The 26,877-nt window shown below is 44.0% G+C and overlaps 1 protein-coding gene across 5 annotated transcripts in view; it reads right to left on the reverse strand.

The window, feature by feature from the left end:
- The window catches only part of TNRC18 (trinucleotide repeat containing 18), a 366,965-nt gene that overhangs the window by 255,546 nt on the left and 84,542 nt on the right, over positions 1-26,877 (reverse strand). For all 5 annotated transcript variants that reach the window (XM_040357106.1, XM_040357109.1, XM_040357105.1 and 2 more), the window contains exons 5-7: positions 9,180-9,276; positions 6,942-7,141; positions 4,157-4,303 (exon numbers count right to left, since the gene is read on the reverse strand). In XM_040357106.1, coding sequence (XP_040213040.1) covers positions 4,157-4,303; positions 6,942-7,141; positions 9,180-9,276 — 444 coding nt within the window. The remainder of the gene's footprint in view (positions 1-4,156; positions 4,304-6,941; positions 7,142-9,179; positions 9,277-26,877) is intronic.

Here is a 26,877-nt window from a genome sequence, read left to right on the forward strand (position 1 = left end):
GCACTGACATGCGGGTATGAAATCATGCGAGTTTAGCTGAACTGTCTCGCACAATTTTATTCCCGCTGTCAGTGTGAACCTGGACTAAGGCTGATTCACACCTATGGCATTTTTTGTGCTTTTTGCATTTTGCAGATTTGCACAACAATCCATTTAACATGGTTTCCTATGGAACACATTCTGTAGTGCAAATCTGCAAAATGCAAAAAAGCACTAAAAATGCCATAGGTGTGAATCCAGCCTAAGTGAGTGTTATTCCCTATATATATTCCTTACGTTGGTGGTCAGTGAGAAGAATGTCCCTTACATTGGTGATCAGTGGGAAGAATGTCCCTTACATTGGTGGTCAGTGAGAAGAATGTCCCTTACATTGGTGGTCAGTGAGAAGAATGTCCCTTACATTGGTGGTCAGTGAGAAGAATGTCCCTTACATTGGTGGTCAGTGAGAAGAATGTTCCTTACATTGGTGATCAGTGAGAAGAATGCCCCTTACATTGGTGATCAGTGAGAAGAATGTTCCTTACATTGGTGGTCAGTGAGAAGAATGTTCCTTACATTGGTGGTCAGTGAGAAGAATGTTCCTTACATTGGTGATCAGTGGGAAGAATGTCCCTTACATTGGTGGTCAGTGAGAAGAATGCCCCTTACATTGGTGATCAGTGGGAAGAATGCCCCTTACATTGGTGATCAGTGGGAAGAATGTTCCTTACATTGGTGGTCAGTGAGAAGAATGTCCCTTACATTGGTGGTCAGTGAGAAGAATGTCCCTTACATTGGTGGTCAGTGAGAAGAATGTCCCTTACATTGGTGGTCAGTGAGAAGAATGTCCCTTACATTGGTGGTCAGTGAGAAGAATGTTCCTTACATTGGTGGTCAGTGAGAAGAATGTTCCTTACATTGGTGATCAGTGAGAAGAATGTTCCTTACATTGGTGGTCAGTGAGAAGAATGTTCCTTACATTGGTGATCAGTGAGAAGAATGTTCCTTACATTGGTGATCAGTGAGAAGAATGCTCCTTACATTGGTGGTCAGTGAGAAGAATGTCCCTTACATTGGTGGTCAGTGAGAAGAATGTCCCTTACATTGGTGGTCAGTGAGAAGAATGTCCCTTACATTGGTGGTCAGTGAGAAGAATGTCCCTTACATTGGTGGTCAGTGAGAAGAATGTTCCTTACATTGGTGGTCAGTGAGAAGAATGTTCCTTACATTGGTGGTCAGTGAGAAGAATGTTCCTTACATTGGTGGTCAGTGAGAAGAATGTTCCTTACATTGGTGATCAGTGAGAAGAATGTTCCTTACATTGGTGATCAGTGAGAAGAATGCTCCTTACATTGGTGGTCAGTGAGAAGAATGTCCCTTACATTGGTGGTCAGTGAGAAGAATGTTCCTTACATTGGTGATCAGTGAGAAGAATGCTCCTTACATTGGTGGTCAGTGAGAAGAATGTCCCTTACATTGGTGGTCAGTGAGAAGAATGTTCCTTACATTGGTGATCAGTGGGAAGAATGTTCCTTACATTGGTGATCAGTGAGAAGAATGTTCCTTACATTGGTGATCAGTGAGAAGAATGCTCCTTACATTGGTGGTCAGTGAGAAGAATGTCCCTTACATTGGTGGTCAGTGAGAAGAATGTTCCTTACATTGGTGATCAGTGAGAAGAATGTCCCTTACATTGTTAATCAGTGGAAAGAATGTCCCTTACATTGGTGATCAGTGAGAAGAATGTTCCTTACATTGGTGGTCAGTGAGAAGAATGATCCTTACATTGGTGATCAGTGGGAAGAATGTTCCTTACATTGGTGGTCAGTGAGAAGAATGTCCCTTACATTGGTGATCAGTGGGAAGAATGTCCCTTACACTAGTGATCAGTGAGAAGAATGTTCCTTACATTGGTGGTCAGTGAGAAGAATGATCCTTACATTGGTGGTCAGTGAGAAGAATGTTCCTTACATTGGTGATCAGTGAGAAGAATGCCCCTTACATTGGTGATCAGTGAGAAGAATGTTCCTTACATTGGTGATCAGTGGGAAGAATGCTCCTTACATTGGTGGTCAGTGAGAAGAATGTCCCTTACATTGGTGGTCAGTGAGAAGAATGTTCCTTACATTGGTGATCAGTGGGAAGAATGTCCCTTACATTGGTGGTCAGTGAGAAGAATGCTCCTTACATTGGTGGTCAGTGAGAAGAATGTCCCTTACATTGGTGGTCAGTGAGAAGAATGTCCCTTACATTGGTGGTCAGTGAGAAGAATGTTCCTTACATTGGTGGTCAGTGAGAAGAATGTTCCTTACATTGGTGATCAGTGAGAAGAATGTTCCTTACATTGGTGGTCAGTGAGAAGAATGTTCCTTACATTGGTGATCAGTGAGAAGAATGTTCCTTACATTGGTGATCAGTGAGAAGAATGCTCCTTACATTGGTGGTCAGTGAGAAGAATGTCCCTTACATTGGTGGTCAGTGAGAAGAATGTTCCTTACATTGGTGATCAGTGGGAAGAATGTTCCTTACATTGGTGATCAGTGAGAAGAATGTTCCTTACATTGGTGATCAGTGAGAAGAATGCTCCTTACATTGGTGGTCAGTGAGAATAATGTCCCTTACATTGGTGGTCAGTGAGAAGAATGATCCTTACATTGGTGATCAGTGGGAAGAATGTTCCTTACATTGGTGGTCAGTGAGAAGAATATCCCTTACATTGGTGATCAGTGGGAAGAATGTCCCTTACACTGGTGATCAGTGAGAAGAATGTTCCTTACATTGGTGGTCAGTGAGAAGAATGATCCTTACATTGGTGGTCAGTGAGAAGAATGTTCCTTACATTGGTGATCAGTGAGAAGAATGCCCCTTACATTGGTGATCAGTGAGAAGAATGTTCCTTACATTGGTGATCAGTGGGAAGAATGCTCCTTACATTGGTGGTCAGTGAGAAGAATGTCCCTTACATTGGTGGTCAGTGAGAAGAATGTTCCTTACATTGGTGATCAGTGGGAAGAATGTTCCTTACATTGGTGATCAATGAGAAGAATGTTCCTTACATTGGTGATCAGTGAGAGGAATGTTCCTTACATTGGTGGTCAGTGAGAAGAATGTTCCTTACATTGGTGATCAGTGAGAAGAATGTTCCTTACATTGGTGATCGGTGAGAAGAATGTTCCTTACATTGGTGATCAGTGGGAAGAATGTTTTAATTCCTATAATAAACATAGAGAAATTCTTTGAACGCCTGCAATGTGGGCAGTGTAATATGTAGGTGGGACTTTGTGTGAATGTAGCTTTAACGTGGGCGGGGACACATGGGCGGAGACACAGGGGGCCCCATGATCTCCTTTCGCCCGGGGGCCCCATGAACTGTCAGTCCGCCCCTGTGGCCGCCGATACATAGAACCGCATCACCTGCAAAATGGCGGCCATACACGTGTTTAAGAAACCAGCAGAACACAGCCCAGTGCACACAGCACCAAAAATGCAATAAAAAATAGCACCTCACAGCAGCACAGCCCCCCGGTGGTAACGGAGCCCCCCCAGGCGGACCCCCCACCTCACAGAGGAAAGCAGGGCGCACCCTCAGTCGACCTCCCCAGGAATGCACCAGCCGAACCACACTGCCAAGGCAAGGGGATACTACTTGCCCATCCTGCAACCACCGGCTGGAGGCATTCCAGACAGACCCAATGTCCGCAGCAGATACACTGCACTAAAAGAATTGCCTGCACCTTTTCAAAAAATGTGCTGAAGCTTTTGTGCATTGATGGGAATGGTCACCATAGAGATAAATTTAATTTATTTTGTTGTGTAGCTTGGTAGCAAATGCAGGAGAAAATCATAGTGTGGGTGAAGGCTAAATGTTTCCCTGTATACTAGCCTGATGAAGGGGGGAAGGCATTTCCCCCAAAATGTTTTTGCTTTTTCTTATCACCTGTGAACGGTCAACTTCAATAAACTTCCCAAATATAACGTGCAACAAGCCTTTATAATAAGTGTGCCTCTACACCAATCAATAATTTTATACACATACATGTCAGAAGAGAATGAGTGTGAAGATGGTTTTGCCTGACCACGGTTTATCCAATCACCCTTCTACGTCTATAATCAAAAGGAGGTCTTAATAGATTCTAGGACTAGATTTAAAAAAAAATATAGGTTTGTGCAAGCATACCAAAATTTGATATATGTTCAGCAGGAATGACCACAATCTGTCCATTCTGTGGATCTCTGGCAAAGCTGTATGCAGAAGGAAAAGATGCTGGCATCCCAGGAGGTACTGCTGGATTCATTGCTTGATGAAGTGTGGGATGGGCCAAACCTGGTGTGTAAAAGGCAAAACATGTAACACGTACATTATATGCATAGCTGTAGTTCTGGCAGCACTTCAAGCTTTGTGACTTTTCTAATATACAGAATTTGTTAAGTCATAAAAGTTTGTTGCCATTTTTAAGTCAGTTTTTTTTTTTTTTTTTTACATTTAGCAACTTTTCTGCTAACTTTTCCTGCGGCAAGTTTTGTTTTTGATAAATGTGTCTGCAAGTCTCATGTTAGTTTGAAAACTCCCATATCATTGTACTAACTGACCCCTCTTTTATAAACGACACGCAGTACCCACTGGCAATCACGTGATGTATGCACACGTTTTATTTTTATGTTTTGAAAAACATTAAAGATACTGTAATATTGCGCTAAAGGAATATATATCGTTTCAGATTATGAAATAATATCTGTACATTGTCAAAAATCCCTTTTGTCTAGTCCTGAGGAAGCCCAACGGCGAAACGCGTAGGAGACTTCAAAGGATTTTGTCCATATTAATTTATCTAATTTATATGTTTTTTATATATATTATTTTTCATTATTGTTGTACTATTCTCTCTTCTGTAATAAATACTTTTTCATATATACTTCCACCTTGCCTCAAAGTCCAACCATCAATTACTACTTTTAGCGATTGTTTTCTTTCTTCTACCACTGGCAATCACCTTTAAGGGGAGCTACAATGAGACAACATGCATAAACTTCACAGCAGTTTATAGGGCTTCTAAACACATTGTTGTTTTACCACTATATAGGTCAGGTTAACTGTAGAGCTAAATTAGGGTTAGAGAGTGTGGACACACTACATTTTTGGTAGGGGATATGCAACAGAAGACAATATGAAACTGGGAACACGTTACATCAGGCTAGTAGTGATCAATGCTAATACCCTAATCAATGTTCCCATCACAAACTGCTTAGGGCTACACATCATATACCATGGGCCCGCATGTGTGTGTATATTCAGTGTGTGAATCTTGACTTCATACTTTGGGATGAATTAGAGCAGAGACTGCAAGTCAGGCCTTCTCATCCACATCAGTGCCTGACCTCACAAATGCGCTTCTGGAAGAATGTTTAAACATTCCTATAGACACTCCTAAACCTTGTGGACAGCCTTCCCAGAAGGGTTGAAGCGGTTATAGCTGCAAAGGGTGGGCCAACTCAATATTGAATCCTACAGAATAAGACTGGAATGCCATTAAAGTTCATGTGCGTGTAAAGGCAGGTGTCCCAATACTTCTGGTTATATAGTATATGAACAAAAGCAGTGTTTAGACATAAGAATTCCTCTGTGTTTGTTCACATTGCTGATAAACTATTACCAAACAAAGTTATGGTATCATACACAATTACAAATATGACCAATAAAAGGCAAATTCACTAAGCCTGGGATCCCACTATTGTGAACACAGACATCGCATTCGATTCACACTGCATTGCGTTGTATGGCTGAACTCGCATTATAGCCTCACAAAAAAGGTGCAGGAACCTTTTTTTCTCCCCGCACTGGAATTGGATCGCATGGGTGTTCATACCCATGCAATCTGATTCCTGATTGAATTCACAGTTCGCACTGCGATCCGATCTGGGGGTGTCATTAACTTTGTATTGACACCAGCAGCGGTTCGCAGAGGGTAGTGTGAACTGCCTGCGAGGGAGATGCGGAAACCGGCATTGGAATCACGCTGGTTCCCACATCACAATAGTGCAGTTGTTCTCAACCTATCTAGTGCCGTGATCCCTTGATAACATTTCCAAAGTTGTGGGGACCCCCAACAGTAAAATTATTTTCGTATCGTGGGTTGTCAGCACCCGGGACAAGACAAGTAATTTGCACCCCCAACCCACAGACATTTTGCGCTCCCCGAGTCCCTTCCACTCGTACAGTATTAAAACCCCTTATGGTACATTTTAGGATGTGCCACTCTTTCTCTTTGTTCTCCTTTATTTCCCTTCTATCTCTCTCTATCCAAATTTCTTGTCGTTACCCCCCCCCCCCCCCCCATCACTCTCTCTAGCCATCTTTCTTGTTCTTTCTCTCCCTTTTTCTTCGTTGCATCCCTCTTTTTTTCTCCCTTCCGTGTATTCTCTATTTTTATTCCTTCTCTTACTCCTTGGTGGGGGGGGGGGGGGGGGGGGGTGAGATGGTGGGATGAGTGGATTAGGTGCTCTTGAACAAGGTCGCCTGCTGATCTGAGAACTGTTGTGAGAACTTTTAATGTCAACTATAATCACAGGTAGTGTTACTCACTGTGCCTCTGACTTTGTGGCGTCTCGTTGCAGTGGCACCTATGCTGGAATCGGGAGATATGGTCTCCTCCAGCCACTTCCACTTCACATTCCTCACCAGTCAGCTGACCTCTAGCCTCTCCCCCACCCACCCATGCAGTGAACTGAATGGGAAGCTGCGAAGAGGCTGAGTGGGAGGCCACGGGCTCCAGGATTAGCCCAGCTGGGTGGCCACAAAAAAGGCAGGGAGAGCGGTGCAGGCTTCAAGAACAGCCCAGGATTCGGGGACCCCTGGCAAATCATCATTTGACCCCCGAGGGGGTCCCGACCCCCAGGTTGAGAACCACTGCAATAGTGTGAACCCAGGTTAAAAGAAATTATTACTGAATTTTCTGTAAACTCACCATAGGGATTGTCAGGATGCCACATACAAGGCAATACTCCACTAGAAAGCCATGGATGAGTTGTCAAGTGTGAGGTAGAATCAGACGTCCAAGGTCCCGAAAGTGCTGGACCACCTGTTACCATCAGATTAGAGCTCAGACCAATAGCTGCACATCCTGCTGGATGCATTGGGGAGAGGTCTGGGAGATCTTTGTTTTCTCTGCAATAGAATTCACCAGATATGGCATCAGCAATCTTAACGTGACCATTGCAATTCCTACTGCTATCCTAACAATACCTGGGCATAGAGGCTGTTGTAAGCGCGTTATTGCACCCTCGTTCTCTTACAGCTCTTTAGCAGTCCCTAGACAGCATCAATGAAACTCTGTGCAATAGAATTTGGGTTACAGGGTTAGTCCAGAGGAACACAACCACTAATGCAGTCACATTATACCATAGCAGCATCCTATGCTAAATAGATCTTACAACCATGCACTCCTCCCAGTAATATACCTGTGGGATCATTTTTGTGATAACGGTGGCCTGTGGGGGGGGGGGGGCGGGGGGCTTCTTAATAGCACTAATGGGCAGAGCACTGTCATTTTCACAAGCGCTACTATCGCAGCCACAGTTATCGCCAATATATTCCACAGGTATGTTACCACAGGTAGGGCATGCTCTTAATATCAGTTTAGCATAGAGTGCAATGGTGCAGGGTGACTGAATAGTGAGGTTTTTGTTTTGTCTTTTTTATTAAAGAGGAACTCCAGGCTCCCCCCAAAAAAACTAAAAGTCAGCCGCTACAAATACTGTAGCGGCTGACTTTTAATTTTAGGGCACTTACCTGTCCAGGCATCCAATGGTGTCCTCCCCTGATAGCCGATTACTCAATCGGCTATCAGGTGCTGGTGCCGCCATCTTGACTAAGGGAAACCGGCAGTGAAGACTTGCGGCTTCAAAGCCAGTTTCCTGCTGCGCTTTGCAAATGGGCCGCAGTCTTCTGTGACCTGCAAAGTGTCCCATAATGCTGCGGGAGAAGGAAGGGGCTGAACTTCCAGCTCAATACGCCATGACTGAGCCGGAACTGGGAGCGGGTACCTGTCAAAACTGGGTACCTGCAACCCCCCTGTCCCCCAAAAAGGTGCCAAATGTGCCAACGGAGGGAGGCAGACAGACAAGCGGAGCTCCTTTTTAAGATTTTTTTTTTTAATCAAGGTGAATTAACCCTTTAGGAAGTCAAGCTGCTCATATAAGTTTGTCTTCTCAAATACAAGGACTTCATTCTTCCTTTCCTGATAAGATTCAATTCTTTTATTGGCAGACAGCCTTTTCTGGTATGGTAGGATAGTGAACTGTCTGCCAATTAGGCCCTGGTGCGATGTGAGAACCCTGCAAATCCACTGCGGGTTCCCACATCGCACACGACTCGCACGCAAGTTCACACTGCCATATGCAAACTGCTGGGGAGTGTTATACGTTCACGAAACCCCCATTTCAGCTCGCATATCGCACTGCGAACTGACAGTTCGGACATGAATCAGATCGCATATGTGTGAACACACATGCGATCCGATTCTGGTCCGAATAGAAAAAAGGGTCATGTGCGTGTTTGGACCAAATGCGGTGCGATATCAGCCATACTATCTGTAAGGCTGAAATCGCACCGCACAGACATCGCATGTAATGTGAACAGCAGTGCGCTGCGAATCACATGCAATGTCTGGCATCACACAGGTGTGAACCGGGCCTTAAGGTAAAATAGATTTTTACAAATAGATATTTAATTACTATCTAGAGAGTGGAAAAGGGTGCAATAAAGAACCTACAACAGTCTCTAAAATGTACTTTTAGATTGGATACCAAAGCTCAAAACAGGTATGCTGATTACATGTACAGAAATTAGCAGTTTCCAATGGTGATGAGGAAAACTAGAAAAACAAAAAGGAAACTGATCACAGAGTTCCACAAGTAATGCCACAGATTGGAATATCACTTGCAACAACTGGACTACATAGGGACTAGTAGGCGATAATGAACCCTATCAAAAGGGTTCATTACCATGTAAAGAGGTTTCAGTGTGGTGGAAATCTCTTCATGATTAAAAGCAGATTAATTCAGTTATAAACTAAAGATATTCTGACCAAGAAAAAATAACTGGCGAGTCCTGGTGGTGCTGCGATGTGAGAAGAAATAGACTGAGGTCACAATGTCCTTGTTTGATGCGACATCTGTGTGTATGATCAGCCTTGCATGCTTACCGAAGCAATGCAGCACGCTCCCTGTCCATTCTTTCTATTAAAACTCTTTCATTGCAGTTTCTAATTTGCTCATCTCCATTCTCTTCATTTGTATGTCCTACAGAAAAGAAAATTGACCAGTGAAAGTTAACAAAACAAAGAAAACACAGTGAATTAAAACAATTTTTTAATGCTTACCTTCCCCCGATTAACTTTTTCAAAGCCAGTAGGGCAAGTTGCATTACACAAACCTTTATAAATACACCTCATTTCACTAGTCAAGCCAGTCAGTTCCAGAAAATACAACTTGAGTGAGAAAAGGCATGTTTTATTGCCAGTCATTCACAGTGAAATCTGCCCAACTATGTGACCCAAAGTTTTCAGCCTTGAACAGATTTGGTACTGTGGTAACTGCACATCATTGTTATTTGCACTGTATTTACTAAGCAAATGCCAAAGTGAACACTGATAATGACATATGAAAGACCACACCGGATGTTTATTCCACATTCACCAATTAAAGTGAAAAAAATTCACCAATTCAATCTCCCAATTAACTTTTTAGTATCCTCATACTACCAGCATTAATAAATAAGTAAATATGATATACTTTCCTGTTTTAAATCCCCCCCCCCCCTTCTTAAATTTCCTAAAGTTACCTCCTGGTTTCCAGGCCTAGGCAAATAATGTCATACATCCCAGGAGTTTTCAGGAGGGGAGGAGAGCGGGGGAGGGGAGGAGAGCGGGGGGGGGGGGGGTTCTCAGCTAAGCACATCCTCCTGCATGCATACTTGAGCAAAGGGCAGATGGATTCCAAGAAGTAAATGCTACATTAATCACTTGCCCTTACTCAAGGTGGCCACAGCCATAAATGCTAGGGAGGTTGGGTTTGTTATATTAAAAATGATCTAAATAGTGTTTTTGGTTTGTGGCGCTCAGATGCTGTGAAGTTCTGCTTTAAAGGAAGAGGATTTTTTTATATGGGGATTTTTATTTATTTTTAATCCCCACAACATTAAGACATCCTTTTCTACCGTCTATATGTACACACTTGCTTTTCTAAACTAAAATGCCCCCCTGTTATGGTACTGTATTCTAACAAACTTCTAGAGGAATAATGATTTAACAATCTTACTCCTCACATAAACTTTGTCATTGAAGTGTTATGATAATTTTATTAACCAGGTCTAGAAGCCTTGGCAATTTTCAATAAGGAGACTTTTCAAGAAATGAGGAGGATTTACTAAGACCAGAGCAGCTGAGTACGGCAATCGACATTCATCTTTCATTTTCAAAGCTGAATAAGATGACACAAGAATCATATTGGTTACTATGCATATCTGCTCCAGTTTTAGTAAAATACCAATTGCAGGCCACTGTCATAGGCCCGGGCGGGGAGGACATCACTCCCGCTCATGCAAGGGAGTTCCATCGGATTTGGCATTGCCGACTTTGTGCAGTGAACTGCGCTTGTGCAGTTTATTGTACGGGGGTGGACAGGCAGGTAGGAGAATTTATTGCAGAAGAGACAAAGCATGTCTCTTCAGTATTAAAAATTCTACCGGTCTGACAGTTTTATTTATAGAAAAATGCCGGCCAGAAACCTTTCAATGTAAGTGCTGATGACTTCATACCTTTAGCAAAGACCATGTTTATTTTTTTCCCCAGTCCATCCTCTCTGAGAAAATGTAGGTACATTATTTGAATCACAGGCTTCATTGCCTATTACATCCGTTTTGTAAAACCGGTTCCCGCTATACCCTGTGTTCCCACAGCCACCGGTCTCGTCTCTGCCCAGCTTCCCGTGACTTCATTTACTGACTGAGAGACCAGGAGTCTACTCCCCTCTCTCAGCAACCCAAAGTAGATTAGCACTATGTGGTTAAGTACACAAGTTCAGTTACTATAGTGCAAGACATACATGCCCAAGGTACCTGCCCATATTTACTCCCATTCATGCACTTCCTTCTCACGCTAAAGTAATGCATGATGGGAACTGTAGTTTCTCACTAACTGTAGAGTGAGAGGGCAGAATGTGACATGTCCCTCGATTGCCAAGTGAAGCTGCTATTTTTTTTAATTGAAGTGATGACAATATCACAAATATTGAATTCAAAATATTTCCTAAATGGTGAGACAGTAATTTACACACACATTTTACGTTAATATAAAGGAGTGTATTACAACACTAGCATTGAAGAATTTTACTAGTCTATACGCTTACGCACCTTTCTGTCAACAAAAACATCAGTCAATTATTCTTCTCGTGTGCAACTGGACTCAAAGTGAAACTTCCGCTTATCCTCCTCTCCCCTCCTCTGCCATTAAGTTCTTTTTTCCCCCACTACAGGACCAAATCTGAAAGTACAGCTTATCCCACGGAGCCACAGCAGAAGTCATAGCCAGCATTCCACAGTCAAGCTGGCGGCACCCTGGTCCTGAAGACTAGCCCGGGTAATAAACCCAAACCCAAAAATGTAATATATTTCAGCTTACCGATCCTTGGATGTGATGGCTGTATCAGTTTTTTTTTCTCCCCTCTGTTCTTTTGAGGACAACCCAAAAAAAATTTTTTTCTATTACTTTCAATGATAATGGTAAACAGGACAAATAGAGAGAGTGAATCTCCCTAAAGCTTCATGTACACGGACCTCTGCTGAACGATTTAATTTGACAGATAGTAACCCACGTTTAAAACTTCCATTCTACCACGTTTACATGGCGCGTTTGCGTTTAGAAGCATTTTAACCACTTCAGCCCCAGACCATTTGGCTTCCCAAAGACCAGAGCACTTTTTGCGATTAGGCACTGCGTCGATTTAACTGACAATTGCGCAGTCATGCGACGTGGCTCCCAAACAAAATTGATATCCCACAAATAGAGCTTTCTTTTGGTGGTATTTGATAACCTTTTTTTTATTTTGTGTGCTATAAACAAAAATACAGCGACAATTTTGGGAAAAAAAAGCAATATTTTTTACTTTTTGCTATAATAAATATCCCACAAAAAAAAAAAGGATTTCTTTCCTCAGTTTAGGCAGATATGTATTCTTCTACATATTTTTGTTAAAAAAAAAAAACGCAAAAAGCGTTTATTGATTGGTTTGCGCAAAAGTTATAGTGGCTACAAAATAGGGGATAGCTTTATGGCATTTTTATAAAAAAAATTACTAGTAATGGTGGCAATCAGCAATTTTTATCGTGACTGACATTATGGCGGACACATCAGACACTTTTGACGCCATTTTGAGACCATTGTCATTGACACCGCGATCAGTGCTATAAAAATGCACTGATTACTGTAAAAATTACACTGGCAGTGAAGGGGTTAACCAGTAGTGGCGCTGAAGGGGTTCAGGGTGTCCTAGGGATGTGTTATAACTGTGGGGAGCTTTGATCAGTGTCGAGTCACTGGGAAGAATGGGGAAATGCTTGTTTACATCCGCATTTCCCCATTCTTCCCCTCTGTGAGACGATCACGGGTATCCCCACGGACATCAAGTCTCTGGGACCCACGGTCAGACTCACAGAGCTTGCAGCGACCACAATGCCGCATCTTAAAGGGGACGTACCTTACGCCCATATGCCCAGCCGAGCCATTGTGTCGATGTATATAGTCGTTCGCTGGTCGGCAAGTTGTTTAACCACTTGGGATCCGCGCTATGGACGAAAGACGTCCACAGCGCGGCTCTCAAGTGCTGAGTGGACGTCTTTGGACGTCCTGTTGTTGTTATTCCCCGGGCGCGCAGCCGGGAAACAACGTGCCCGGCGCATTGCTCGGGAGCCAATGCGTGTGCCTGGCGGTCGCGATGTCCGCCAGGTACCCGCGATCGTCGGTGACAGCAGGGACGTGGAGCTCTGTGTGTAAACACAGAGCTCCACGTCCTGTCAGGGAGAGAAGAGACCGATCTGTGTCCGTTGTACATAGGGACACAGCATCGGTCCCCTCCCCCAGTCAGTCCCCTCCCCCCACACAGTTAGAACACACCCAGGATACACATTTAACCCCTTCCTTACCCCCTAGTGTTAACCCCTTCACTGCCAGTCACATTTATACAGTAATTAGTGCATTTTTATAGCACTGATCGCTGTATAAATGTGAATGGTCCCAAAATTGTGTCAAAAGTGTCCGATACGTCCGCCGCAATATCGCAGGTCTGACAAAAAAAAATCACAGATCGCCGACATTACTAGTAAAAAAAAAAAAAATCATAAATCTATCCCCTATTTTGTAGGCGCTATAACTTTTGCGCAAACCAATCAATATACGCTTATTCTGATTTTTTTAACAAAAATATGTAGAAGAATACGTATCGCCTAAACCGAGGGAATTTTTTTTAAATTGGGATATTATAACAAAAAGTAAAAAATAGTGTTTTTTTTCAATATTGTCTTTTTATGTTTATAGCGCAAAAAATAAAAAATCGCAGAGATGATCAAATATCACCAAAAGAAAGCTATTTGTGGGGAAAAAAATGATAAAAATATAATTTGGGTACCGTGTTGTATGACCGCGCAATTGTCATTCAAAATGAGTCAGCGCTGAAAGCTGAAAATTGGTCTGGGCACAGTAATGAAGTGGTTAATAAAAAATTGCCAAAAATGAAAAACGCCTGTAAACGGAATGCGGGTAAATGCAAGTTACCGCGTTTAGAAGGGTTTGGCTCTTGAAATGCCTCTAAACTCAGTTTCAGAACCTTATTTTTTAACCCAGCTTCTGGAAAAAAATGCCCAACTGCTCCTAAACGTCTGTTTATCAGCAGCAGTGTACATGAGGCCTAACCAGGACACAGACAGCAATAGGGGTGCAATGGATCGTCACCGATCCGTGATCCGAACGGGCCACCCCATTCGGATCGGCACACCACGCGATCCGCGGAGCGCTCCGGAGCCTCGGCCGTAGGAAAGTCCCCGGCTTCGGCCTAGCTCCGAAACGGCGGCCATCTTGCTCCACCCCCGTGTGCTTGCCAGAACCCAATGCATAGCGTGACACGCCTCCCCGCACAGCGCGCTCACTGCAGACATGTGGAGAGTGGAGACAGCAACAGTGAGCTTCTGCAGGTAGGAGATCCGTTGCACCCCTAGTAAGGATGATTGTAATGTTCAATCTGAAGCAGACAAATAGCAAGACAGAGGGACATAAGGGGCCAGAGGTATTTGTGGAGAGGCCCCCCTAACAGCTTTATCTGTAATGGGAGGACATGGGGGCAAGTGGACATCTTTCATTACACCCAACAGAGTTTCAGATTCAGTTATTTTCATCACAAAACAGAGCTTATACCCTTAAATACAGTATTTGTAAATCCGTTGGACTGTTTAAATGTTAAATTTAATGTGAAAATCAGAGGTGTTCTGTCACACTAGCAATAAACAGTCCGTCGGATTTCCAAACACTGTATGTCAGGGTATAAACTCCGTTTTGTGTTGAGAATAACTGTGAAATCTAAAACTCTGGTGGGTGTAACAAGATTTGTCTTTTTTTTTTTTTGCTGATCCGAAAATGATCCGATCCGTGACTCCTGATCCGAGGATCGATCCGATCCGTGAGTTTTTTGATCCGTTGCACCCCTAGACAGCAATACAAACTGACAGGTGTTATAATCTCCACTCAATAGTGATTGGAGTTCCCATTTAAACTGTTCTTTATGACTTTTAGCGGTGCATGGAGATATGAGCATGACACACACAAGGGTCTAAAATACAAATTCGTCTAAAAAAAGACTTTCCTTTATGCATTTATCTCAAGCTTGTAACTTCAGCAATTTCAAGTTTTAATAGACCATTGTCATCAGCCCATCTTCCACAAGCAAGGGCCAGTTTCCATGGAGACCATGGTAATGTTTTTAAAAGTTTGGGTAAAACACAAAGCACGCACGCACACACAGGGAATGAAGATGGCCTACACAAGAACCAATACCAGAACTGTAGTGTATTTAGCCCCTACCCACCACACTATCAGAAAAGCTATAGAATCTTTTGATTATCTATAGTATAGATAATCAAAAGTCATAAGAGTGCAGGAATAGAATATTTGCCAAAATAACACAGGCAACTTTTTGCACAAACTATTTTCAGTAAAAAATAAATAAATAAATAGTTGTAGTCAGCTGCACAAAAATGATTAAGGGTCCATTTACATAATAGCATTGCATATTAGGATTAGGTGCCCTTTGTTGCCAAAGTCTATCCCTGACCCCTCAGCCTGCTGCCAAAAATCAATGGTGTAGATTCACGTACCTTTTACGGCGGCGTATCTCCAGATACGCCGCCGTAATTTGAAATCCGCGCCCGCGTATCCTTACGCCGATTCTCAAAGGCAGATACGCTTTAAAAAATAGGCTTCCTCCATCGACGTAACTTGATTGCGGCGGCGTAGAATTGTGTGCTATATTACGTTGGCCGCTAGGGGCGCTTCCGTTGTTTTCGGCGTAGAATATGCAAATTACCTAGATACGCCGATTCACAAACGTACGTGCGCCCGGCGGTAGTTTTTTACGTCGTTTGCGTAAGTAGTTTTCGTCGTAACGTTGCTCCTGCTATTAGGTGGCGCAGCCAATGTTAAGTATGGACGTCGTTCCCCCTTCGAAATTTGAATTGTTTGCGTCGTTTGCGTAAGTCGTTCGCGAATAGGGCTGGAATACGTCGTTGCGTCGTACTTGGACGCAATGCACACTGGGATATGTACACGGACGGCGCTTGCGCCGTTCGTAAATCATGTCAATCACATCAGGTCATCACATATTAGCATAAAACACGCCCCCCTTCCCCATTTGAATTACGCGCGCTTACGCTGGCCCCATTTACGCTATGCCGCCGCAACTTACGGAGCAAGTGCTTTGTGAATACTGCACTTGCTCCTGTAAGTTGCGGAGGCGTAGCATAAATACACTACACTGCGCCGCCGTAACTTAGAGCGCAGCTACGTGAATCTACACTAATGATTCAGCATTTGAGGCAAATCCATGTCCCTGCTTTGCAAAGACACAGGATCAATGCCTTCCTTCCTGTCAGAACGCCAATATGCCTTGTTAACATAGGCAAACCGCTGTTCTGCCTCTTTGCTAGATCATCTGCGGCTGCAGGCGGACATCGAGTCTGGGGTCCCTGCCGCTGGGTTCGCACTGTGTGTGATCACAGTAGGAGCGAGCCACCAGCAATGCGCCCCCTTACCCGGTTCACATACATACACACACTTTATATACAGGGTGGGCCATTTATATGGATACACCATAATAAAATGGGAATGATTGGTGATATTAACTTCCTGTTTGTGGCACATTTAGTATATGTGAGGGGGGAAACATTTCAAGATGGGTGGAGACCATGGCGGCCATTTTGAAGTTGGCCATTTTGAATCCAACTTTTGTTTTTTCAATAGGAAGAGGGTCATGTGACACATCAAACTTATTGGGAATTTCACAAGAAAAACAATGGTGTGCTTGGTTTTAACGTAACTTTATTCTTTCATGAGTTATTCACAAGTTTCTGACCACTTATAAAATGTGTTCAATGTGCTCTCCAGTGACATGCGGCGAGTGCTACGCTGTGGGCTCTTGCTGAATGAAGCTAGGATAGCCACTAATGTTTCTTCATTAGACCCCTTTCACACTGGATACCTTAAAATCGCGGTAAAACACCACGATTTTACCGCGATTTTAACGCTCCGCTATAGGCGTATCCAGTGTGAAAGGGGTCTAATGACGAAACATCAGTGGTTGTCCTAGCTTCATTCAGCAAGAGCCCACAGCGTAGCACTCGCCACATGTCACTGGAGAGCACGTTGAACACATTTTATAAGTGGTCAGAAACTTGTAAATAACTCATGAAAGAAAAAAGTTACGTTAAAACCAAGCACACCATTGTTTTTCTTGTGAAATCCCCAATATGTGTTACATGACCCTCTTCCTATTGAAAAAACAAAAGTTGGATTCAAAATGGCAGACTTCAAAATGGTCGCCATGGTCACCACCCATCTTGAAAAGTTTCCCCCCTCACATATACTAATGTGCCACAAATAGGAAGTTAATATAACCAACCATTCCCATTTTATTAAGGTGTATCCATATCAATGGCCCACCCTGTATATATATATATATATATATATATATATATATATATATATATATATATATACACACTTACACACACACATACATATAAACACACACACGCGTACTGATAAGATAACAGAGGAGAGATCAGGGGCAGCGGAAAAAAAATTGCCAGACTGATCCTAAGCATCTGTTTACCAGCAGCAGTGTAAATGAAGCCAAAGAGTTTACAACCACTTTAAAGGGTCACTAAAGGAAAAAAAATGTTTTGCTGAAATGACTGTTTACAGGGTATAGAGACATAAAAGTTAACTGATTCCTTTTAAAAATGATTAAAAATAGATTAAATTCAATCATATAATGTGCCTGCAGTTTCACTTTCGTTTTTAAACTGGTTTCATGTTTCTGTGAAGTAAAGAGACACACAGAACAAAAACAAACAAATCCAGGGCAGTGTTTTGTTTTTAAAATGAATCTGATTGGTTCTGTTAAATTTTAGACACACAGTAATGACAGCTTAGACCGGGCGTCACTAAATGGCGGACCGCGGTCCGGTTCCGGCCCCAGTGGCCATTCTACCCGGACCGCAGCCTCGCCTGTGTGTCTCTGTGGCCGGCTCGCCCGCCTGCCGATGCCGCTATATACACAGCATGGCAGGCGCAGCAGGTCTGTGCCGTCTCTGCACTCCCCCCTCCCCACACTGCCTGTCTGCCTTATTCACACAAACATGAATCACGACCGCGCTGGACAATGGGCGGGACTTTTTAAGTTAGAAAGTGGGTGATTGGTTGCTAGGCAGTGGGTTGGTCCCAGCAACAAATCACTCGCTTTTAATGGGAAAGGTCCCGCCCATTGTCCAGAGAGGCCACGCTCCATGTCCTGTGTGAATAAGGTAGGTTTTCTGTGGGGAGGGGGAGTGTTGTGCTGTGCAGGACAGGACAGGACAGGGGTTTGCTATTGAGAGGATTGTGATGGGGGGAAGTCAGTCTGCGATGGGGGGGGGTCTGTTATTGTAGGGAGGGGGTTGTTCAGTCTGTGATGGGGGGGTCTGTGAATTTGGGGGGTCCGTCTGATTGGTGGGTCAGTCTGTGATAGGGGGTCTGATTTGGGGGGGGGGTCAGTCTGTGATAGGGAGATCTGTGATTGTGGGGGGTTCAGTCTAAGATGGGGTGTTCTGTGATTGTGGGTGGGGGGGTTCAGTTTGTAATTGGGGGGGGGGGGGTTAAGTCTGATTTGGGGGGTCAGTCTGTGATAGGAGGTCTGTGATTTGGGGGGTCAGTCTGTGATTGGTGGGTCAGTCTGTGATAGGGGGGATCTGTGATTGAGGGGGGGGGGGGTTCAGTCTGTGATGGGGTGGTCTGTAATTGGGGAGGTCTGTGATTGTGGGGGGGGGTTCAGTCTGTGATTGTGGGGGGATCAGTCTATGATAGTGGGGTCTGTGATTGGGGGGTCAGTCTGTGATGGGGTGGTCTGTGAATTTGGGGGGTCAGTCTGTGATTGGTGGGTCAGTCTGTTATAGGGGGTCTGATTTGGGGGGTCAGTCTGTGATGGGGGGATCTGTGTTTGTGGGGGGTTCAGTCTGTGATGGGGTGTTCTGTGATTGTGGGGGGGTTCAGTTTGTAATTGGGGGGATCAGTCTGATTTGGGGGGGGTGATTGTGGGGGGGGGTTCAGTCTGTGATGGGGTGGTCTGTGATTGTGGGGGTCCATCTGTGATTGGCGGGGGTCCATCTGTGATTGGGGGTCAGTCTGTAATAGGGGGTCTGTGATTTGGGGGATCTGATTTGGGGGGGGGGGTCAGCCTGTAATAGGGGGATCTGTGATTGTGGGGGTTCAGTCTGTGATTGGGGGGTCCATCTGTGATTGTGGGGAATCAGTCTGTGCTGGGGGTGTCCATCTGTGATTGGGGGGGATCGGTATGTGATGGGGGTCTGTGATTTGGGGGGTCAGTCTGGGATGGGGGATCTGTGATTTGGGGGGGTCAGTCTGTAATGGGGGGTTTGTGATGAGGCAGGGGGATGTGATGTAAGGGGGGGGGGCTGAGGACACTGATGTAAAAGGGGTTCTATGATTTCTGCACTGGCAAAACACAGGTCTGTTTTCTATGTGTCCTGTTCACATTGAAACAGCGCCCCTGCGTGCTGAGCAGTGTGGTACAAAATGCATTCTGTTTCTATGCTGATCTGTGCTGCATAAAAATGAAAGAAATGTATTTTGAGATTTTTATGTCGATTTCGGTGGTGTGTGGGTCTTAAAGATGTGTGGTGGGGGGGCGCTGTGAAGTGGAGGATATCATGTGGCGTCATAGCACCAATATGACATTCGGACCTCCGCTGGAAGAATTTTTTTCCGTCCGGACCCCCGTGAATTTTATTTCACTACCCCTGGCTTAGACCATCGTGAAAAAGCTCCCAGTACGATGGTTATAAGGAAACAGGCAACCAGGAAGTGTGGAGATCAGAGCAGTTTTACAGCAACATCAAAGCAAAAACGAGCAATGAGGACATGAAACCAGTACTGCAGTAAGGTAAAGTAAGCTATTTAGCTAAAAAAAAAAATTCCTTTAGTGATCCTTTAAGTTAGTTGTACACTACTCTTGCCTCCACAGGGCTAAACACAGGTGCTTTCTAGAGTTTATTTTTAATTATTAGAGTCCCCCGGGGGCCTTTATCTCCCCAAATCTTCTCGAGTCCCAAGAGCATTTTTTTTCCATTCTGGCGATGACTCGGTTCTGCACATTACATCTTTTAGGTTTTGTGGTCTACCCCAAAGTACTGATATAGATACAGATTTTTTTTTTTTTTTTGGCTTTTTTTGGGATACATTTGTATTTCCTTGTTTTTTTACTGAGAATATATATTTCCCTAACACATTTATGTAATTTGCACATCCTCATATTAAAGCAGTATTAAACCCAAATTTTTTTTCATATTGCAGCTTACCAATCAGATTTGATGGCTGCATCAGTTTTCTTTTCTTTGACTTTTTTCCATCTGTTTTCACCTGGTCATCTGGCCAGTAATAATATTAGACACAAACCTGGAGGACCAAGTACAGGGGGCACAGCAGAAAGCAGCATTGTCAGTCTAAGGGGGGGGGGGGGGTAACGTTAACGTTAAAGGGGTTGTTAAGCCACTGTAATATAATCTTACTATGCCCTCTGTATCATAAGAACATGTGTCCCTGTGCTTGTGCAATATAAAAAATCTACAGATCTGTAACGATATAAGCCCTGCTCCAGGCACACAGCTGATTGAGCTCCTCTCTTCTGTCTCAGCTCACAGCTGCAGTGGGCGGGGGCCGAGCAGTACCGCTGTGGTCAGCTGGGGAGAGAGGAGAGAGAGCTGAATATCAGCTGGGCGCCAGGAGCCCTTTATACAGGTACAGATCGGAGTTTTTTCATTAAACAGGCACAGAAACAGATGTTCTAATGGTACAGATGGGATAAGAAGATTTATGATAGGCAAGAGGAGCAGGGGGGGGGGGGGGCTGCCCAGGTACGAGCAGGGAGTGGAGGGGGCAGGAGGACACAGACACAGGGAGAACTGCAGACAGGAGAGCTGCGGCTGATGGAATCACGCAAATAGACTACGGTATCAGGGACTTACCAGCCATGATTATCGTGGTCTGTTTGCAGGGGGGGGCGGGTGTATAGCCAGGCAGGATTAGACAAGTTTCTTAAGGTATACAGGGTGCCAAATGACACAGCAAGCACTGTGCTGTACAACATGCTTTAAGGGAACATGATCAGGTTTGTTTTGGGGGGGTGGGGGTGGTGTTAAATGCTTTAATGGTAATGTTGGCAGATTTAGAACCGCTAAAAAAAAATTAAGCCAAACTCCAGCTCACACTTTATAAATCAGTTGCAGCGAACATTTTTTTTTTAACATTTAGGAAAAAGGTTTTGCATGATTAAATAAAAGCTGATCATTTGAATCATCCCTGCTAATGTTAAGTTGTTTGTCTCATCCATGTAAACCGATACATTCTGCTGGATGGTTGAAAAAGCTGTGTATTTGAAAAACAGACTTGTTGGCTGGTCACCAGATGGAAATAGTAAAAAGAAAGCAAAAAAAAAAAACGAATACAGAGATTACATATAAAAAAAAAATCGGTAAACTGTAATAAATACTTTTGGGTTTATTACCGCTTTAACCTCTAAAAGATAATCAAAGTCGGCTGATTAAAATATCACATTAGTGCGACTGTTATGTAACATAGCATAACTGTAATGCTAAAAGCAAATATATATATGCTCTATTTTACCCAATAGAAAGTGAAAACTTTACTGAACAAAACATTTTTATTTGTTACTGTAGGAGAGCATTGGTCTGATATTGAGATCAATATTCAATAGTTTTCCAATTTATAAAAAAAACTGGGGATTGGTATAGGTAACATGCAGAAGTCCTGGCACCAAGGTGACAAACTGTATATTGATTGAGTGGTTGGATTGCCTGACATTACCTCCCCTCCATGTATCAAGCACACAATGGGCCTTGCTAAAGGTAAATACAATGTGCACTTCAAGTGCAGTTTCTCTAGATGGGGACTCTGCTGATTTCTATCATCCAATCATGTGCAAGCAAAAATGCTTTATTTTCCTTGCTTGTGAGTGGGTATTCTTTGCGAAGTAAAGCTTTACCTCATTTACTAAACTCTGGAGCAAGTACACTTGCAGTGCACAGTACATTTGCCTTTATTAATTCAACCTCATTGTCTTAAAGTGTTACTAAACTCACAACAGTATAATCTGTCTGTATATGGAGAATAGCATGCTTGTTATACTCACTGTGGAACTTAAGGGGTTAATCCGCTGCATTGTGTAAAAGGGCTCTTTGACACTATATGGACAGATCCTTCCCTTCCGCACTTTCCATTTTGGCAAGGCCATATAATACAGTGAGGGTAGCCACCCTGCACATACTCAGTTTAGTCTCTTATTGCTGGAGAGAACATTTCCTGTTTCAGTTGAACCGTTCAGGTCACATGATATTAACATCACACATGTGGGCAAGTATACAGGCTGTAATGGAAATCTTCTCCTACCTGAAAACTCAGCACTGGACAAACTGTGCAGTTTATCATGTGACCGTAGTATACAGGTCAGCAAAAAGGGTATACAGTGGCAGATTTATAAGCTGTGTACACCGTGGGGGGGGGGGGGGTCAGAGGAACTATTTTCATATTACTGGGTTTAGTAACATTTTGATACCTAAATCAGGTAATGATCCAACACTATAGGCTAGACTAGTTTTGCTATTGAACTATGCTTTGAAAACACTAACCAAGACCAAATTTGTGCAGGTGGGTTCAGATAGTGTACAAATCTTGTGCAGCACAAATTAAACTCCTCTCCATTACCTGTCAGAATAGGGGGTGAGACAGGCAATGCGTTACTTTAACTGACAATTGTGCGGTCATGCATTGCTGTACCCAAATACAATTTCTCTAATAGAAGAAACAAATAGAGCTTTCTTTTGGTGGTACTTAATCACCACTGTAGTTTTTATTTTTTTGGTAAAAAAAAATCCTAATAAGCATATATTGCTTGATTTGCGCAAAAATTATAGTGTCTACAAACAGATATTTTATATATTTTTTACTAGTAATGGTGGGGATCGGGAACTTTTAGCAGCAGATAGTCAGACATTGACACTAATACAGTGATCAGTGCTAAAAAATAGGATTTTTTTTTTGTCATACTTACCTGTAAAATCCTTTTAAATACATCATGGGACACGGGCTAATATTCCTTACCTCCTGGGTTATACTCCATCTCCAGGTGAATGGACACTGGTAGACCAAAGGTTTTTAGGCTGCATTCACATTGTAACGCCGCGTATGCGGCGTATTTTGCCGCGATTTGTGTAACTTTTTTTTTTCACAAATCATTTCCATTGCTGTCTATGGCCGAACGCCAATGCCGCCTGAAAAAAAGGGTCCGGGACTTGTTTTCAGGCGGCAGGCGTTTCGGCGTGAGATGTGAACCATCTCATAGACAGCAATGAAAATCGCCCCTCCAGCGTGTCGGGCGTCGGGCGTTTTGTCACCTAGGTGTGAATGGAGCTTTAGACAGGAAAGTGATCCCATATATAACCCCTCCCATACAGGAAGTACTTCACTTTTGTAGCGAGCACTGAATCGTCAAATAAAAGGGGAGGGATCTCTCAGTCCCATGATGTACTCAAAGAAAAGGATTTTACAGGTAAGTATGACGAAAAAAAATCCTGTTTTCTTTTTCATACATCATGGGACACAGTCAGGCCAATATTCATTACCTTCTGGGACATCCCAGAGCAATAGTCGTGAGGGGAGGGAGACACCCTGCCAAACAATGGTAATAAGAACTTATACGGCAACCCACAGTACACTGCAGCCGAAAGCCAAATCCTCGGCTGCTCGAACATCCCCTTAATAAAATCTTGTGAACGTATGCATTGAAGACCAGCCTTACAAATCTGAGCCACAGATACCCGATGGTGAAAAGCCCAGGAGGTTCCTACACCGCTGGTAGAATGAGCTCTCACCCTAAAGGGAGGATTGAAGGACCCGATTGGCAATGGAAGCCTTGGAATCTGCCCGCCCCCTCTTTGGGTCCCTTTGGTAAAACAAAAAGGGATGGAACAGGTAGTAACACGACCTTGTTGTGGTGAAGGATCAAGTATGGTTCCCTGCACGAAAGGGCCGCCAACTCTGACACCCTTCTACCCGAGGTTATGGCCATCAGAGAGGCTAGCTTGCGTGACAGCAAGTCTAAAGGAATTTCCTTTGATAGGTTCAAATGGTTGCTTCTGTAACACAAACAGCACAAAGTTAAATTCCCAAGGGTATCCTTGGGAATTTAACTTTGTGCTGTTTGTGTTACAGAAGCAACTGTGTCTATGTATATAGGTGACCTAATGTGGGGAAGCAAGCGAGTTGCCCCTGCATAAAAGTTTGGACCAGTGAATGGGGGGCTAAAGGCCTTTGGAAGAATACTGATAGGGCCGAAACTTGACCTCAAAAACTTGGTACTCAAAGCCAATTTGATTTCCACAGCAGACTGTAGAAATTAAAGAATTCTCCCAATCACGGGGATGCCATTTTTTGGCTTAAAACCAAGCAATACAAGTCTTCCAGACCTTATGATAGATCTTCCTAGCGACAGCTTTTCTAGTATTTACTAGAATAGACACCACTGGTCCCGAGATGCCACGGTCCTTTAACACCCTGGCTTCAATAGCCATGCTTTCACATTTAGAGACTGTAAATTGGGGTGGAATTTAGGACCTTGAAACAGTAGACCGGGGCACCGTGGAGGCGTCCATGGCCCATCTATTGTCAGTCTCAAAATCTCCGGGAACCAGGGTCTTCCGGGCCAGGCTGGTGCCACCAGAATGACTGGAACTCACTCACTCGAAATCCTCCGCAACAAATGTGGAAGGAGAGGGAAAGCATAAACCAGGGAGTACTGTACTGTAGCTTGTTGTTGAACCTGGATGTCTCTAGGTCGACCTCTGGCCATCCCCAACATTGACAAATTTCCTGAACACCCCTGGTTATAGGGACGATTCCCCCGGGTAGATTTGCTGGTGGCTGAAATAATCTGCCTTCCAGTTCTCTACTCCCAAGATATGGACTACAATATAAAATCGGTACATGTTCCTCTGACCAGGCTAGTATGTGGATCACCTCCTTTAGAGCTGAACAACTCCTGGTACCGCCTTGGTGATTTATTTCGGCCACTGCAGTGGCATTGTCGGCCTGAACCCTGAAAGGGAAGTCCTGAAGCTCCACCGTCCAGGACCATAGGGCCAAACGTACTGCTTGTAATTCCAGGACATTGGTGGGCAGGATCTGTTCTGTCCCTGACCATTTCCCCAGAGCTGTAAGCCTCTCTAGGGTCGCTCCCCAGCCTTAGCGACTGACATCTGTAGTCGGTACTCTCCAAATTACCAGGAGAAAGCATTTTCCCTTTTGTAGGTTCTGATCCTGCAACCATCAGTTTAGGCTTAAGCATTGGATAATCCAGGGCTTTTCCTCTTCTGATCCAAGCCAACAAGATGTCTTGTTGTAAAGGCCTGGAATGGAACTGGGCATAGGGCACTGCCTCGAAGGAAGATACCATCCTCCGTAGAAGACTCATACAGAGCAGGATGGAAGGTTGTTTGATGCCTTTTATCCGACTCACCTGAACCTTCAGGGTACAGATCCTTACAGGTGGCAAGAATACTCTTGCTTGGACCGTGTCTAGGATCAGACCTAAATACTTTAGACTTTGAGGTGGTTTTAAAGCCGACTTGTTGGTATTTATGATCCAGCCTAAGCTTTTCAAATACTGCACTGTGTGTATTATGCTCTGTTCTAGAGCCTGTAACGAGTGATCCCTGAGCAGGAGGTCATCCAGATACCGGAGCACCAGGATCCCCTGGGCCCTTAAAAGACCCAGTACTGGTGCTAGGACCTTTGTGAACACCCGGGATGCTGTAGCCAGCCCGAAGTGAAGAGCCACAAACTGAAAATGACATTCCTCTACTGCAAAACTTAGGAACCTCTGATTAGGCTGAAAGATAGGTACGTGTAAATACACGCCTCTTATATCGATAGGGGCTAGAAAGTCTCCCCCTCTGGAGTGAGGTTACTACTGAGCGGACAGACTCCATCTGAAAAGCACTGTATCAATAGATACTTGTTCAGGGATCTTGGGTCCAAAATGGGCCTTGTATCCCTGTTTGGTTTCTGAATCGTAAACAGGTTTGAGTAAAACCCTGTGCGCCTTTCGGATACAGGAACCTCTACAATCACTCCTTGGCGCACTAGATGATGTAGCACTAGATGATGTAGCGCCTGAATCAATTCTTTTTTTTCTAGGATCCAAGGAAACGCTGCATCCTAAAAACCTTTAAGGGGGAACCCCCCAACTCCAGCTTGTAACCGCAAGATATAATCCGAGGTAACCCACTCGTCCTGAATTGTTGTTCTCCAAACATCCACAAAAGTACAATTGTAGAAAGAAATGTTTGGACAGCCGCACTCTGGAAAAACCTTCTCGGTTGCCTTTTATTGATAAAAGTGTTCAAACACCACACATCACAGCAAAGACAGGGGCATACAGCTGACGTTTCGCACTACAATCAGTGCTTACTCATAAGCACTGATTGTAGTGCGAAACGTCAGCTGTATGCCCCTGTCTTTGCTGTGATGTGTGGTGTTTGAACACTTTTATCAATAAAAGGCAACCGAGAAGGTTTTTCCAGAGTGCGGCTGTCCAAACATTTCTTTCTACAATTGCTTTGTGCATTGCTGGCACCTGGGTTTCTCTGAGAGGATACGGATTCATCCACATACCTTATTGAAGCAGTGACTATCTTCTTTTTAATTCACAAAAGTGCAGCAGCCTTCCCCCCCCACCCGATGGAGTGGGGGTGTCCCCTAAAAAGGAGGGCTTGGTGCTGTGTTTAGAGGAGTTTTGGACCCAGGGCTTTTTCTGACCCTGGCCTTGTGGCTTGACCCTGGCCCTAGCGCCCTGTTGGCGGCCTCAGGGATCCCAAAGAGGACCAGGAAGGCTCAGTCACCTCTGCAAGAGGCAACTTAAAGGCAGAACAAACCATTCCGGTCAGAATCAAGATCAAAAGCTTCTGCGACTGAGCAGCAGACATCAACTGGATATCTTCTTGTCCAGATTGCT

Source organism: Rana temporaria, chromosome 6, assembly GCF_905171775.1.
Source record: "Rana temporaria chromosome 6, aRanTem1.1, whole genome shotgun sequence".
NCBI classification, from domain to species: domain Eukaryota; kingdom Metazoa; phylum Chordata; class Amphibia; order Anura; family Ranidae; genus Rana; species Rana temporaria.